The sequence below is a fragment of the Sturnira hondurensis genome, unplaced genomic scaffold (genome assembly GCF_014824575.4).
Source record: "Sturnira hondurensis isolate 20B ecotype Veracruz unplaced genomic scaffold, ASM1482457v3 Scaffold0004474, whole genome shotgun sequence".
NCBI lineage: Eukaryota > Metazoa > Chordata > Mammalia > Chiroptera > Phyllostomidae > Sturnira > Sturnira hondurensis.
Genome location: NW_028077105.1, coordinates 11,359,579 through 11,375,505, shown reverse-complemented (window position 1 = coordinate 11,375,505; position 15,927 = coordinate 11,359,579). Strand labels below are relative to the sequence as shown.

General features: G+C 39.7%; 1 protein-coding gene across 4 annotated transcripts in view; it reads left to right on the top strand.

Annotated features, from left to right (window-relative positions):
• Positions 1 to 14,755, top strand: part of TRMT11 (tRNA methyltransferase 11) — a 46,055-nt gene extending 31,300 nt beyond the window's left edge. For all 4 annotated transcript variants that reach the window (XM_037045806.1, XM_037045805.1, XM_037045807.1 and 1 more), the window contains one exon: positions 14,199 to 14,755. In XM_037045806.1, coding sequence (XP_036901701.1) covers positions 14,199 to 14,330 — 132 coding nt within the window. In that variant the 3' untranslated portion in view covers positions 14,331 to 14,755. The remainder of the gene's footprint in view (positions 1 to 14,198) is intronic.
• The last annotated feature ends 1,172 nt before the right edge of the window (positions 14,756 to 15,927 follow it).

Sequence of the window (15,927 nt, the reverse complement as noted above, 5' to 3'; positions counted from 1 at the left end):
TTTTTGGGCCCTTTGTTCTGTTCACCTGATCTATGTACCTGTTTTTATGCCAATACTATACTGTTCTGATTACTCTGGCTGAGTAATCAGTCTAGTTTGAAATCAGGATGTGTGATACCTCCAGCTTTGTTCCTCTTTGTCAAAATTGCATCTGCAATTTCGGGTCTTTTGTGGTTACATATAAATTTTTAAGATTGTACGTTCTATTTCTGTGAAAAGTGCCTTTGGAATTTCGAAAGGATTGCACTGAATTTGTAATATGAACATTGTAACAATGTTCTTTTAGTCTACAAGCATGGGATATCTTTTTATTATTTGTGTCTCCAGTTTTTTTCATAAGTGTCTTACAGTATAGTGTAGAGGTATTTTACATTCTCAGTTAAATTTCTTCCTAGGTATTTTTAATGCAATTGTAAATGGGATTTTTTCTTATTTTTCTCTTTCCAATGGTTCATTATTAGTGTATTGAAATACAGTTGATATTTGTATATTGATTTTTGCATCCTGCAGCTTTACTGAATTTGTTTTATTAGTCCTACCAGCTTTCTGATGGAGTCTTTAGGGTTTTCTGTGTAGAATAACATATCACCTGCAAATAGTGACAGTTTTCCTTCTTTTCAGTTTGAGTGCTTTTTATTTCTTGCTCTTGCCTAATTGGCCTGACTAGGACTTTTCTTTGTGCTTGCCTAGGCAAGGGTGGGCATTCTTGTCTTATTCTTGATCAAAGAGGAAAAGCTTTCAGCTATTTACCCCTGAGTATGATGTTAACTCTAGGCTTGACATGTATGTCTTCTGTTATGTTGAAGCATGTTCCCTCTATACCCACTTTGTTGAGAGTTTTTATCTTGAATAGTTGTTGAATTATGTTAGATGCTTTTTCTGCATCTATTGAGATCATCATGTCATGTTTATTTTTCAGTTTGTTACTGTGTTGTAGCACATTGATTGATTTGTGGATGTTGAACTATCCTTGCATCTCTGGAATACATCCTACCTTATCATTGTGTATGATCCTTTTATGTATTGTTGAATTTGGTTTGCTTATATTTTGCAGAGGATTTTTACATCTATGTTCATCAGAGATACTGGCCTATACATTTTTTTCTTGTGGTGCCCTTGTCTAGTTTTGGAATCAGGATAATGCTGCCCTCATGAAATGAGTTTGGAAGTGTTCCCTCCTTCTCTAATTTTCGGAAGAGTTTGAGTTTAAAATTGTTTGACTGTGGTAGAATTCACCAATGAAGCCATGTGGTCTTGGGCTTTTATTTGTTGGGAAGTTTTTGATTACTGATTTAACCTCCTTACTAGCAATCTGTCTATTTACATTTTCTTATTTCATGATTCAGTTTTAGAAGGTTGCATGTTTCTAGGTTGTCCAATATGTTGGTGAATAATTGTTCATAGTAGTCTCGTAGGATCCTTTGTATTTCTGTGGTATCGGTTATAATGTCTGGTTTTTTTTTCTGATTTTATTTATTTCCTTGCTATTTTAATTGCAAAATTGTAGACAATTTCATATTTGCCTTCCCATGAGTTTAATTTGTTTAAGAAAGTGTAGCTTTTTTTTCCAGATTTATACTACTTTTCTAACCAAATTGATTTGATACTCAGAAGAGGAAAAAGAATGATTTAAGGATGCTTCTGAGAATTTCTTTTCTACATAAAAATGATAAGGGCACTTACCTTAGGTATTTTAAAACTCGGAAGGCAGTATTAATTTTGGTTGCTTTTTATCATTTTACTTTTGTTCTTTTAAAATTTATTTTTAAAATGATAAAGCCTAATCTTGAGTAATTTTTGAAATGGTCTTTATAAGACTGAATTTATTCAGTGAGTTTTAACTAATATGGAGTTTACTCTGACTAAATATACTGTCTTGTTAAGTTCATCAGGTTTGTTTTTTAATGAATTACTTCATTTCTACCTTCTGTTTGTATGAGGAGAAGTGTATATAATTACAGCGAGATCCCAGTCCTTTGTAACGCAAGTGATGACATGAAATTGTCAAACAGTTCTCATACACGTCTAACAAATTATTCTTGGGCTCTTTCAGTGTTGTTGATTTTGGCAATGGAAGACTATTAATTTTAGATTTTTACACTTTTGTGTACTGTATCTCTTCATATTTGATTTGTCACTTGTTAGGTTTAACTTCAGTATAACTTTTGGCCCACTCGATAGGTTGTTACAAAGTGCGCTCCCTGACCTCATTTTAAAATGTAAACATAAATGCAAAAACCATCCAAAGAATATGGATGTTTCATAAAATTTTGTGTCTTTAGATTATTGGCTACAGTTTTTAGATTTATTGAACATTAGTGGTGAAGAAATTCTTGCCAACCATGTTAAAATTATGAGTATACCTGATAAGAAAAGCTAGTTTTTTGGTCAGTACTTGTTTTTGTAGCCTGAAAGCCAAGGGAAGGATAAATAACACTTTAATAATGCTTTATTGTTTATAGAGCTTTTAGATCCATTGACCTAATTATTTTGCACATTTTTGAGATTAGGAAATAGCTGTGTTGAGACCAAGACTCCTCTGTGTACTTGAAATTCCATATTCTTTTTTTCTACATCATGTCACCTCATTACCAAAATACATTTCTACCTTTAGAGTAAACCAAGATTAAGAGGCAGTATTTCCGAGTGGCATATTGCTAGTTTATTTTAAAGATAGTCTTTCCTCATCACTCATGGAGTTATGGTAGAATGTGATTCGTTTTACTAGAACTTAGTTTTCCTGTCGATGCAACATGTAGCTGGTGATGCTATAATATATATAGTTATGGTCACAGTGGTTACTCCTATAAAATATTTTTCTCTTATGAAATTCATAAGAGAATTGACTACATCTTCCAGAGTTGACTACAGCAGATTGGAATGCAAGTGTAATTAGTTACATGTCTTTAGTGAAAGTCATGTAAGACAGTACTCTCTCAACCTTTCTTACCAATGTACTTGGATGGACAAAAGAGTACCCAGAGTAGCAATGTTCAAGACTTCTTGAAGTGTTTTTTTATAGTTCTGTGCCACTTTTATACTCAGTAGTGCTTGTTTAAATATAAGAATTTATTTAACATTGTCATTGTATTAAATGGACCGTCCTGTGCCCTAATTTGAGGACCAAAGTATTGGCTAAGTTTTATTCTACATATTATAATATTGTGTGAATCAATTGTCATTATCTTTTATAGCTAGCTAGAGTCATTCAGATTATTTAAAATAAACAATATGGAAAGGTCATAGTGGCAGACAGTGAAAGTTGGTGTGATTTTTTCACTTTGGACTGAATGAAAGAGTCTAGTATCATGAAGGTGATGAATGCTTTGTTAATCAGAATGGAAGGTGGCCAGAACTGAGGGCGTGGGCCACAGGACTGGGAGACTTGGAAGCTGCGGAGGGAGAAAGAACAATTAACATTATAAATGTTTTACATGAGGAAGGCAGAGAAGAGACTCTGAGGTCACTTGTTTGAGACAATGACTTATTGATGACTTGAAGTGGAAAGAATTAGTCTTTGCGATAAGTAGTGTATATGTTAGAATGATGGTAAAGTGATATTGCTGCTGATAAACTGGTGTTTTGCAGACATAATGCTCATTCCTGACTCCATTATGCATTATCCTTTCTCAGAATTAATGTCAGTAGTTGTTTTTTCTTTGGCAGCTGTTTGAATTAAAGGTGTTTCCTACTCGTTGACTTTTTTTTTTTCCTGAAATGTTTTTGCTTTTTGCTTGCCCATTCTGGGATGGTGGACATTTTCCTTATGATTAGAGCTGTGAAAGATTAGAGATTAGGTATGACATATTTCTATCATAAAACATACCTGGTGGGAAATGATACTACTTCATTTATCAGTAAGAAAAATGAGATAGGGTGACGCTATGTAAGAACATGGTAATTGGATATGAGCTCAGTCTGGGTCTTAGTACAATATTCGTTACCGTCAAAATGTGAAAGTGTGTATATGTGTGTATGTGTGAAAGTGAGTATATGAGAAAGAAAGAGAACTTTTAAAAATTATTTTGCAAAACAAGTCAGAAGGAAGCTACTTGCCTTATCTGTAAATTATAAGCAGGTGTCTGAGAAAGGCTTGTAGAAGCAAATGGGATCCTGGTGGTGCTGCACCCTGTGCTGCGTGGGTTCAGTTTTACAGATCATGTCATCTACTTCTGAATGACTTGCTTTTGCTGTTAAAGGCACTTTTCCTTGAAATTGAATCTTAGACGGTTATCATTTTAATTTATTTTTTACTTCTGCAACTAAATGATTTTGCCAACCAAACTGAATTTTTGGTTAAGTTAATGCTATTGTAAGAGTTTTGAGTTACTATTTCTGGCAAACCAGGAAAAATCGAAAGTTGTGCCCCTGCCAGCTCCAGGAAGGTGATTATTTCAGGTATCTGGGTCCTGCCCTGGCTGGCGTAGGGTGTGTCCTGATGCCCAAGGCTGCACTTGGGTCCTGATCAGGACACGCACATGAATAAACAGTGAGCTGGTGAATGCATAAATAAGTGGAACAGCTAATCGATGTTTCTCTCTCTCTCTCTCTCTCTCTCTCTGTTTCCTCCTCTCTCCCTCTCCCTGTTTCTAAAGTCAGTAAAGAGATACCTGGGTCCTATGTGCTCTGTGGGTATTACTCTCTCACTTGTAGGACAGAGGAGTTCACTGAAGGCAGAGCCCCTGTTTTTTGTGTTCAGCTCTAATGCTCATATTTAATATATTTTCACATATTTAAGTAAGTAGTCTTTACTGATACTACAGAACCTTAGGCAGAGGTCAGTTGCAAAATATAAAGTATGATCTGGGCGTCCAAGGTACGAATGGTTTAGAGAGATGGGAAGTTTATGTGTGGAGTTGGCATAATCTTCTGGAATTTATTTTATAATTTTCATCTCAGAAATCTTCTACTTTGTGTATTTTTTGTATATATTTTTATCATGTTATTTAATTTAGGATTACCTTTCTTGTCTTATTCAAATGCAAACATGAACTTGTGTCTTTTTCCCACTCCATAACCCATCAAGAATTTGACCCTGAGATTTTAAGTCTCTTTCTTTGTCCTTAATGTAAGTGTGCAGTTTAATGAATAGTTACAAAGTGAACACCTGTGTAATGACCAACAAAGTCAAGATTACTGAGTGATGCAGCACCCCAGAAGCACCTCCTTTTGTGGCTATTTCCGATCCCAAACACTTGTCCCAGCAGGTGTAACCACTAACTAATCTGACTCTCATGGTGATCACTTCCTGTTTCCTTTGTGATATTTTGCTACCAAGTTCACTCCTCAGCAGAGTAATGTTGCTCTTTATGTAAACATATTTTATTAATCTTTCTTTTAATGGATTGTGACAGTTTTAAATAGTCACCTAGGAGATAAATAGTCTCCAAATGAAAGTGAGAGAGTATGTATGTGCCAGGACATGTTTTGGCCTTACATCTTTTGCTGCTTAGTTAGGGTTTAGTACAGTTCTTAATTAAATATTAGATATAGTAACTAATAAGTTGTCATTACACTTTTATCTGGTGTGTTGGCCCTGTATTGTTTTAGTAACTGAGGTTAAATTTTGAATTTTGTGAAATTACAGATTTTAGTAGAGAGGGTGTAGAAGGCATTCATAGTGCGTGTCATCATGACAGCGTTCATATCCATGCCATTTTTTTACAGTTAGACAGAAATGATGCTGAGTGCCAAATGTAGAAGTTTGATTGATAAAGGTCAACTCATTTTCAGAACTCTAGATATGAAGATTTTTATATGAAAATATTTTAATAGACTTTAGATAATTTAGTATCTTGCAGAATAATGATTTTTTAAAGGTACAGACTATAGGTCAGTACCTAATTTAGAGATGAAGATTTTCAGCCTTACCGTGTTCCCATTAAGAACAGTACTAGAGGTTTCTCTTAATTGTATTAGATGCCAGACTTTTGACCTCCTTGCCCTTGGTTTGTAAACGGCCTAGTGCTGTTTATAGTTGTATAACTGTCACACAAGTGGTTTCTATAGCTACTGTCCAGTACAGATGTAGAACGGTGGGGCGCTCTGATAAGGGGAGCAGGGTTTCTAAACAAAAGCCGGACGTGGGTAATTACCCTGGAGCTGAACTGAGGCCCGTTCTGTTCAGCGCTGTCATTTCTGTCTCCTTTCACTCCCTGCTGATCACAAGAAAGAGACTCCACCCACTGTTTTCCTCTTCCATCTCTCTGCCTTCTTCCTCTCGCCTTACTTAAGAATGTGTATCACAGCTTTAAAATTTCGTGCATCCAAAAGCTTCTTGACAAAAGTAGATGAGCGTTGCCAGTTTGGTGGCTTTTCACTATGGTGAGAGCGTCACTGGTTTTCCCTTACCATGGAGTAAGTTTCTTAAGCCATTTGTATTCGAGTGTTTGCAGTGAAACTGCTGTTTTGTGTAAACTACTGTCACTCTGAGAATACAAATGACTTAATGTTAATACTAGTGAGGTAGGAGAAACCATTATCTCATTGTCAGAAACTGTCAGTAACAAACAGGACAATTTAAACCCGACCTGTGATTCAAATAAAAGCCATTTGGTTTTCTTCTGAATGGCTTTCAACTTCACCCCCAGAGGGATGGATGCCTTTGTGGGGGAAATCTCTTGTTTCTAAACAGTTAATTTTATAAACTGATGATTATCTTTAGATATTTCCACCAACATTTGGGGGATTCTATAAAAGTGACCCTTGGCAGTAAAGGGACAGTGAGAGAGCATTTGGCTTCAGTCAGAATGTGGGTGGGGACTGGAGCGACAGATGGGGGCGTAGAGGCAGTCCCCCTAGTAGAGGGTGGCAGGGACCGAGGAGGCTGAGGGAGTTCATACCTGATGACTCCTTTTTTCTCTCTGAAGAAGGATAAAGATTTTGCTGGGAGTGAATAAATGGATGTCAATGTAAGGTCTTGAGGACAGGTGAAATTTTGAGAAACATGCTATGAGAAAAGAAAAAAACAAATCATTTTTACATTTATGTATTTTTCATGTTTATGTTTTCTTTCCCTGATTCGACTACGTGTTCCGTGCGTGAAAAACTGTGGCTTTCATCACTCAGCGTGTATTTTTGGAACCATTTTTGCGAGGTGTTGGGACTCCACAGACTAGTAAGGTGTAGGCTTTACCTTAGAAAACTTGGGCACTGGGAGAAATGCCGCCCGACCCACTTCAACGTGATGTGCTTGATTCTGTGCGAGGTGCTGCTGCATAGACACCAGGAAGCGCCTGCCCGAGATGGTGCTTCAGCTGAGAGAGGGGCCCCCGTTTCGAATGAAGATGCAGAGACTGGGAGCAGTGTGGTGCATCCCGGGAACTCCAGACCTTTTACCACGGGTGGCACACTGTGTCTCTGGGGGAGGAATTGTTGGAGATGAAGTGGGAGACCATAGGGACCCTTAGCATTGAGGTCTTCACACATGAAAGAGTTCCAAGTTTATCTTTTTGATGCTGGCAAGCCCATGAGGGGTGTAAGGAGAGCGGAAGACGTTTTAGGGAGGTCACCGATGCTTTAATGTGCAGGCAGGTGTGAGTTGTGGAAAGACAACCTGTGACACCAGTGTTGGCTCCTGGTGTGGTCACACAGGGATGGGAGGCTTACACTAACGAAGGCAGGATTGGAGGTTGTAGAGGAGACGATAGAATGAGAGTGTGGGGGAGATAGACGTGGCAGGAGCTGATGACCCATTGGATGACTGGGTGAGGGAGGCAGCAGTAGAGGATGACTTTCAGAAGTGTGGATGGCAGTTCCGCCTGCAGTCTTACCCACTCCCCTCTCCCAGAAGGACACGGCCCAGTGCCGCTTCTCTGGGCCACTGCAGCAGTCTGCCAGCCGGTTCACCACCTTTTGGGGTTTAGCCTGTCACTGTATTTTACACAGTAGCCAGAGTGTCTTGGAGAATATAAATAAATAAACTCCTCTGCTTAAAAGTCATCAGTGACTTTCTGGGGTATTTAGAATATAATTAAAAATCCTTCAGATAACCTTTAAAACTAATTCGATCTCCTCCTGGCCTGTCTCTCCAATTTCATTTTGTACCGCTTTCCCTTCTGTTTACCAAGCATTAGCCACGCCGGTCTGCTTTCGGTTCCTGGAACGTACTTTCTTCCTCTTTCTAGTCTCTTCGTCTTCTCCATTGTGTTTCCTTTCTCGCTGTGCTTCCCAGAATGTTTTCTTACCCATCTTTCTATGAGTAAGTTGAATCCATTCTTTAGGTCTCAGATAGATGTCCCTTCCTTAGGGAAGCCTTTTGTGTCCATTCTCTTCGCTCCCCCTGACTAGGTGTCCCCTTAGATTCTTAGGGCAGCACCCCCTCTTCTCGGCGTTTAAATCACAGTTGCAAGTGTGTATATGAGTGTGTATCGTTTAACGTCTGTCTCCCACTAGTACCTTAGACCTGAGTTACAGACCTTGACTGTTTTGCTCATCACTCAGTAAATATTTATTGATTATTTTGGATCTTCCCAGAATAATAAAAAAAAACAATAAAATGTAACAATATTTTAATTACCCATTCGAGGAAAGAGTAGGAACATATAATTATGGCTAGCTGAAAGTTTTCTGTTTGGAAATTAACTGAGTTTTATTATCCTGACATCACTCTATAAAAATTGTGTTACAAAAACCTTCAAATCCCTTGGTATCTAGACCTCTTTTCTCATGAAAAGCAAACCGAAAAAGCGACTGAACGACCATACTGTGGAAAATCGTAACATCTTTCCTCTGCTTAAGGAGGAGATGGTAACAAAGCATGGCAGATTTGGGGGAGAAGGCACTAATTACTAGAAGGATTGCCTTACCTAAGGAGTTCTCAGTGAGTTCACTGATGACGCTGCGTTTGGGAGACACTTACATGCATGTTTCTCATGGTATGATCCAGCCCATCATTAGTTCCATTCACAGTGTCCATTTCAAATGGCACTACAGAACCGAGTTTTGTTTCTTTCTTAAGAATTTGTTCCCCTTCAAGTTAGTAAGTTATAACTGGTTGAAGTACTTGCCTTTTAATATCTTTTGGGGGGGCTTTACAATGCTCTATTTTGATATAGGGTTAATTGTAAAAATAATTAAGGAATAACTTGAATAAGGTCTAGTTTATGTACTTTTTCTGGAGACTACTTTGCAATTCCAGGCTGGCCATAGATGGCAATTCACTTTAGAGTCACCAAGGAAAATATGTGTTTGTATGTTTCCACATCATTCTCTTAAAAATGGGATGAATAAATAAATGCTCATGCCCCCTGAAGAAAAATTGCCATCCTGGCCGTGCTGGTGCTCTGTGGCTCTAGATGTTTATAGTAAGTCAGGACTCAAACAGCGAGGGACAGAGAGCGCCCCCGACAGTCAGTGGGAGGTATGGTCAGCCCAGTTTTCAACTATCTTCACCCACATCAGGAAATACTGTGGAGAAGGATTTAATCTGCTTCTGCCAGCAGAGGGCAGTGTACACATATAAGTTCACTGCAATTGGAAAGGCTTCCTTTGGTTTCTTTGGCAAGTGTGTTAAAATTCTTGGAGTGGTTTATGTTTAGAATTAGCAGTACTGATAGGACAGGAAATTGGCTGGGCAGGCCAGTGGTTAGAGGGGTTCTGTCTGAGAGTTTCGATGTGAAATAAGTGCTACCACAATGTTGCCGCTCAGTGAGGAATGTCCTCTAGGTGTCAGACTCCATTTTGAAGGACTCACCGGTCCACCATGTGGGACGTTCACTCTTTAACCGTTGTTTGGTTGTAGTTTCTACTAAAAAAAGAGAGAGAGAGACAGGGAGAAAAGAAGTGTGGTGGGAGAAGCACGAGTTTCGAGTCTGATCTAGGCTACAATTCTGCCAGTGCTACTTACTAGTTGGGGGACCTGTGGCAGATTATTTAAACTCCTTCAGTCTCCCTTCCCTTATCTGCAAAATTTAGATAGTAATCGGCTGTGAAAAGAGGCAGATAATTTATGATAGATTTGTAGAAAACACAGAGTTGTAAATATTTATTAGTTACTTTATTGAATCAGAACTTGTGTATTTCTTGCTATATTTACAATTGCTGTTTGTCTTACAAGAGTAAGTGATGGGTCTGAAAGCTGTGCATTTCCATGGTGTAGCACAAATTTCCCTACTCTTAATTAAGAAACTCTTAATTTCTTGTTATAAAAAGATGACAAGCAGTAGACTGTACGGTCAACAACCTAATATTTTGTTGATATCTCTTCAGTTACTACAATGCTCCAATATTCAGCCAGGAGCTATGAACTTTGAGGAAGGTGGTCTGCAATCTTTCAGTGCCAGCATTTTCTTTCTTGGCATTTCCTAATTCTTTATGTGTTCCTATTTTCTCTGAAGTGTAACTTGCTGAAAATTGGTAGAACTCAAGGTCTGTGACACGTAGATATACTGGTAGACAGAATTGGAAGTGTCAGGAAAACCAGAAGCCAAACGCTGGGACTGGGACAAGTTTGAGTCGCTGCAGAATGTCAGGGGCTGTGTTTGTCGAGGATGCTCTCGTCCTTTTGAGCGAGCACTTTGGCCTTCAAGATACTGATTTGGAAAAACATCTGCAGATAGTCTTGCTTGAGATGGGCAGGGAATGCAAATAGAGAGGAGGCATGAAAAGGTGATGAAAAATATGTAGAGTTGATATCATCATCTCAAGTGTAAACTGAAGCCCTAGTAAACTGAACTAAAGATAGGATGAAAGAGAAAGAAGAAAGAAGTTAGCCGTTTTCTTAAGCATTGAGGCAACATAAATTCTGCATGTTGCAAGCAGTATGTTGCATGCAGACCAGGGTACACGGGAAATGTGTGTTGCTCATAGGCATGTGATATTGACCTGTGTGGTATATATGTGGTAATATGTGTTAGCCCATAGATACACTGACTGTTTCATGGGGGACATTTTATGAGCCGTGACTTTTCCACTTTGATGAAGATGATAGCCAGAGCCCTCGGAGCATCTGGCTTCCCCTGAAGCAGAACTTTCGCTGCACAGTAACAGAATGGCTCTGTCCACATCCTGGGTCACAGGCACGAGGGATTTGGAGCTTTGGGTTTCTCCAGGAGCTTGTGTCGTAAATGTCTTATTTCACAGTCAGGGGCACTCAGTCTGACAGGAGGAAGTGTTCCAGCAGAGGACTGAAGTACACACCTCATGTTGAGTTTTCTCTACTCCCTGAGAGATACAGAAAAGAGGGTTCCCCCCAGAGGTGGCTTTTCTAAGGTTGATATTCTTTCCGACATTCCCAGTAGTGTGTTTTTCTCTGCCACTGGATCCCTGTAGAACTCAACCCACAGTTTGTTAGGGGCTTGTTTTGCTTTTACTTTATTCTGAGGAAATCTTGAGGTCTGAGCTGTTCACAGAATGTCATATAGGTAGTACATATTTTCTAGATAGCCATTAATTAGTATATATCATTACTTTTGGGTTTTCCAGGCTGCTTCTGTTCATTTCATGTCCCTGACTCTAATCTTTATAATTCTCTGTTCTTTATGACCAGTTTGCCCTGTTAATGTCCTTCTTGTCAAAGACAAGCTGTTTCGTGAAGTTCTCTCTTTGGTCCGAGACAAAGTCCATTTCCCACTGTGTTGTGGCCTTTGTGCTGTGCTTCCGCCAGTGAGCTGCATAACTTCTAGGCAGCTGTGGCTTGCTAGGTGTACAAGCAGCTGAGCCTGAGTCAGTCCCCAGCCTGTCCTCAGTTGTCGCATTGGAGCTGGTTTTGCATGGCCTAGCGGAATCCCAGGAAGAAGAGGACAAAAGGCAAAGCTGGTGAGGACCTCGTTGCCCACAGGGTGCTGATGCCTCACGTGCAGGAGAGCAAAGGGAGAAGACATTCAGCACACTGATGTGCAGTTGAGTCTGTGTCCCGGACATCAGGAGAAAGCCTCAGGATTAGGGGACGCTGAAACCCATTTGGATGTTAGCCAGAAATGCCGGCATATTAGATTTGCATTTAATAAGTAGAGTTTGGTCTCAGTATGAAGAGTAGACTGCAGAGGGAACCACTGAAGACAGGGCAACTCGCCATTCGGGTAAAAAACAGGAGAAATGGGGAAGGCTTAAACTACAGTACTGGAGTTATGGGACAGAGGAGAAGTGGACTTGAGGTCCTTAGGATGCAGAATCTGAGAGTTTCAGACTGATTAGTATGAGAAGAAAGGGGGCAGGGATTTGACCCAGGATTCTGGTTATGATAACTAGGAATGAGGGAGAGAGCTGTGAGAAGTCAAATAGCAGGAGAGATGTCAGCATCTAAACTTAGCTTTGAATGTAACCAAAACTAAAGAACATTTCTTCCAGAATTAAGCTAATGTAGTTCAGGAATTGGACAAATATTCTGGACTCTTCAGACTTGATAAAAGCTGACGCACCAAGGCTGAGTGCTGGAACTCAGTGCCAAGTTCTGTGTTGCTCCTGTCCCCATTACAGGCCTGGATGGGGACAAGACTGAGTCCTCCTCGGAAGTCGCCTGTACCTCTAGGCATGTGGTATCTTTTAGGCGTCCCTGTGCTCCTTCAGTCTCCTCTTGGTATGAAAATTTTGTGTCATTGAAATACACCTTCATTGGTACTAGAACTTAGTGACTCACACTTGTGATCCACTTGATTCATTTCTGGGTAGGTCTTAGTCCATCACCTTCCCAGAGATACTGTTTCTTCCCAGAGATACTGTTCCTTCCCGAGTCAGGGAAAAAGTTCTTTTGGAGAAACCCTTATTATGTTGCAGTTAACAGTGTAGTCTCTAGGGTCAGATGTACCCACATTCAGATTCTAGCTCTGTCATTTACCGGCTCTGTCATTTATCTTGGGCCTGTCCTCTTAAACAGTTCCTCATCTGTATCTAGTGACAATAGTGTATGTATCCCTGAGAGCTGGTTTCATTGTGTTAGATAGTGCATTTAAAGTATTTCGTATAGATTTGGGCCCATAATAAATGCCCAGAAAATACTGCCTTTCATTAGGTACTCTTTAATTGCATACCTCCAGGTTGACCAGATTTTACAGTCTGCAGTCAGTAACCATTGGCATGGGTGTATGTGCTCCCAGGGATTTGGAACTGTGATATACTTAGTGACGTGAAATTTTAGTAGCCACCTTTTGGTTGTTTTTTGTTTGTTTGTTTTTTGTTTTTTTTTGATGAATCAGAAAATCTGGGCATGTTTAATAATTTGATTTTTGTGCATTTTAAAAAATTTGATGGCAAATAGTTTCTTAATTAACAAATCAGCCAACATAATTTTACTTTGGGCATGTCTGGGCTTTTTATTAATGTTAGCTATTAGGGAAGATTAATATTCGCATCTCATGCAGGAATAAGGAAAAATGTGAAGATATTTTGAGGATTGTTATTTTCCAGATGTGTTTGTAGATACCATTTTGCTACTGGAACCAGGATAAAAAGTTAGGCTTCCTGTTTTCTAATTGTGTCTCCACACCTGTTCTCAGAAGCATCTTAACCCACGTGCAGTGGAATATAAATTTATAGAAGTACATGGGAGATGAGATTTTAATTCGCGGTTTGAGAGGGCTAGTGGCATTGGATGAGAAGCTGACTCTTGGTCCCCTGTCTCAGTCTTCGAAGCCTGCAGCCGTACCATCCTCGTGCAGATTGTCAGGTGTCGGTCAAGCACTTACCTGCCCCTGAGTTTGCCAGTGGGGAAGTCGCTTGTATCTTCAGTCACTGGGGTAACTTGAAGTTGCCAGGTGTAGTTTATTTTGTTAACTGAATGTATGTGCACTCCTGAGCAGTTTGATTTGCCTGTATGACATTATCCAAATGCAATAACTTGTTATATACCGTTGGAATAGAAGCTTTCTTATTTGATAATTCTTACAGTTGTGGATGATGTCAGTTTGTGCTGAACTAGGAATCAGAAGGTGCATGTGGTCGGTCTCGGCTCATGCTGCCTGGAACGGTCATCTGTCCGCGCTGGGTCTCTGTGTTCTCAGTAAACAGTGTTTGTCATTTCTGTGCAGGGGGCTGTGTGGATCAGATGAGGTGGAGCAGGTGAAAACACTCCGGACACCCAGGCAAGACGACATATATAAAGTGGTGGCTTGTTTCTAATTCAGGGAATGAAACAACAATAGAAAAACAAGTGTGCTCCAGAGAGTGAGATATGGCTTTAAAGTAAACGATTGCTTTGGTTACAGGGTAACTAAGGAAATTAACACAAACATCTTTGTTTTCTGTGTTTTCCAACCAACCAGAACCGGGACCAGTATTCAGATCTGCTAAGTGGTCAGTGTCTGCCATACCAAGGTCATAACTCCTTTCGTGAGAGATATTTCAGTGGGCTAACAAAAAGAATTGCCAAGGAAGAAAAATCTATCCCGGAGTGAAAATTAACATTTTGACAATGGAAAAAGAATAAGGATTTGATAGAAAAGTCATCTGGATATGAACTTTCATGTATGATACAAAAAACACATACTGTTTTAAATAATTTTATGTAATAAAAATAAATGCTACAAAGTAAATTGAACAACTCTTGAAATTAGTTTTGTTTTATAGACTGTTTTGTTGAATGTGGTCTTTTGAACCTTATTTAATTTATATTTGTATTACGGAAATTGAAAACAGTTATATTTTTGGTAATTAATTTACAAAGGGAACTAATATTGTTGACTTTTTGAACAGTTGTCTACCAAATATAGGCAGTTAATAGTGATTGAGGATTTATTCATTAGGTAGATTTGTTTAGTTTGGTTTTTGACTGTAATTGATTTACAATGCCACTAATAAAACTTACCGAGGATTCCTAAAAGTGTGTAGTATTCAATGCTTTTCGGGGGGAATGTGATGAAGGAAATGAATTTTTATTTATAAATGACAGACAAGTAAGTCATAACAATGATAATGGTGCTGATGAGAAAGGCTAGGACCTGACAACCTAAAAGGCTCCCCAGCTCCTGGAGGCCGGTCCACATCTGAAGCTCGTCTGCACCTTGGATTTGCTCCTGCATTCCAGACCTCGACTGCCGGTCAAGTTAACTACCCACAATTTTTGGTTTAGAAAGTAACTGATAGTTAAAAGCAGTAACAACAGCACAGATCCTTGATGGTTTCCTAATGGTATTAAGCCTAATCAGAGCTCTTTGAAATAGAAGCTGTATTTTTCTTGAAGGAGAAACTTTGCTGAGTCCACATTGTGTCCATCATGAAAATACCTTGTTTGAAAACCACCACACCCGTTACTGCAGGATGCTAATAGCTTTCCTGCTCCCGGCGGTCAGATGTACCTCAGCAGGCGGCAGTAAATGAATCCTCTCCCTCTAACCAGGGCCTATTTTTATTTATGTTGTTGTTGTTGTTACGGTGTTACTGCCGGCCTGTAGTGACTCACACCTGGAGCGTGCCTGGCGTAGGACGTCTGAAAGGGCAGCGCCGCCCGAGCAGGGAGCAGGGAGACGGAGCGCGGGCTGTCCGCTTAGCTCTGTCTCCTTTTCTTGTCCGGCAGCTCGCACTCCGTGGCAGGTCTCAAACATTTCAGTGATTGTTTTGTTTGGGTTTCTGGATGTGATTTGTGGTACACTGGGGAAAATCTAAAAGTATTCAAGGATGATTTATTTTCAGTATTTCTGTTACAAACCATGTTATTTAGAGTTTTTTGAGGTTATAGGGGGGACAAGTTTGAGCTGACTAAATCGGGAAACACTATGGTGATAGGGCAAGGGGGGCGGAGGTCGGTGGAGGCAGGCAGAGTGGGGGTGAGCCGGATGGAAGGAGACTTGACTGGGTGGTGAGTGCGCGATGCTTTGTGCAGGTGATGGTGTTCTGTGGGGTGTATACTGGAGCCTGTGTGGCTTCATTAGCCAACGTCACCCCCAATAAACTCAGTAAGCAAAATAGAGATTGTAGCCTTAGACCATTATTTTGTTGTCACAAAAATTAGTCGAATTAGTTCTGGAAACATTACATTATTAGTTGTAGTACCTT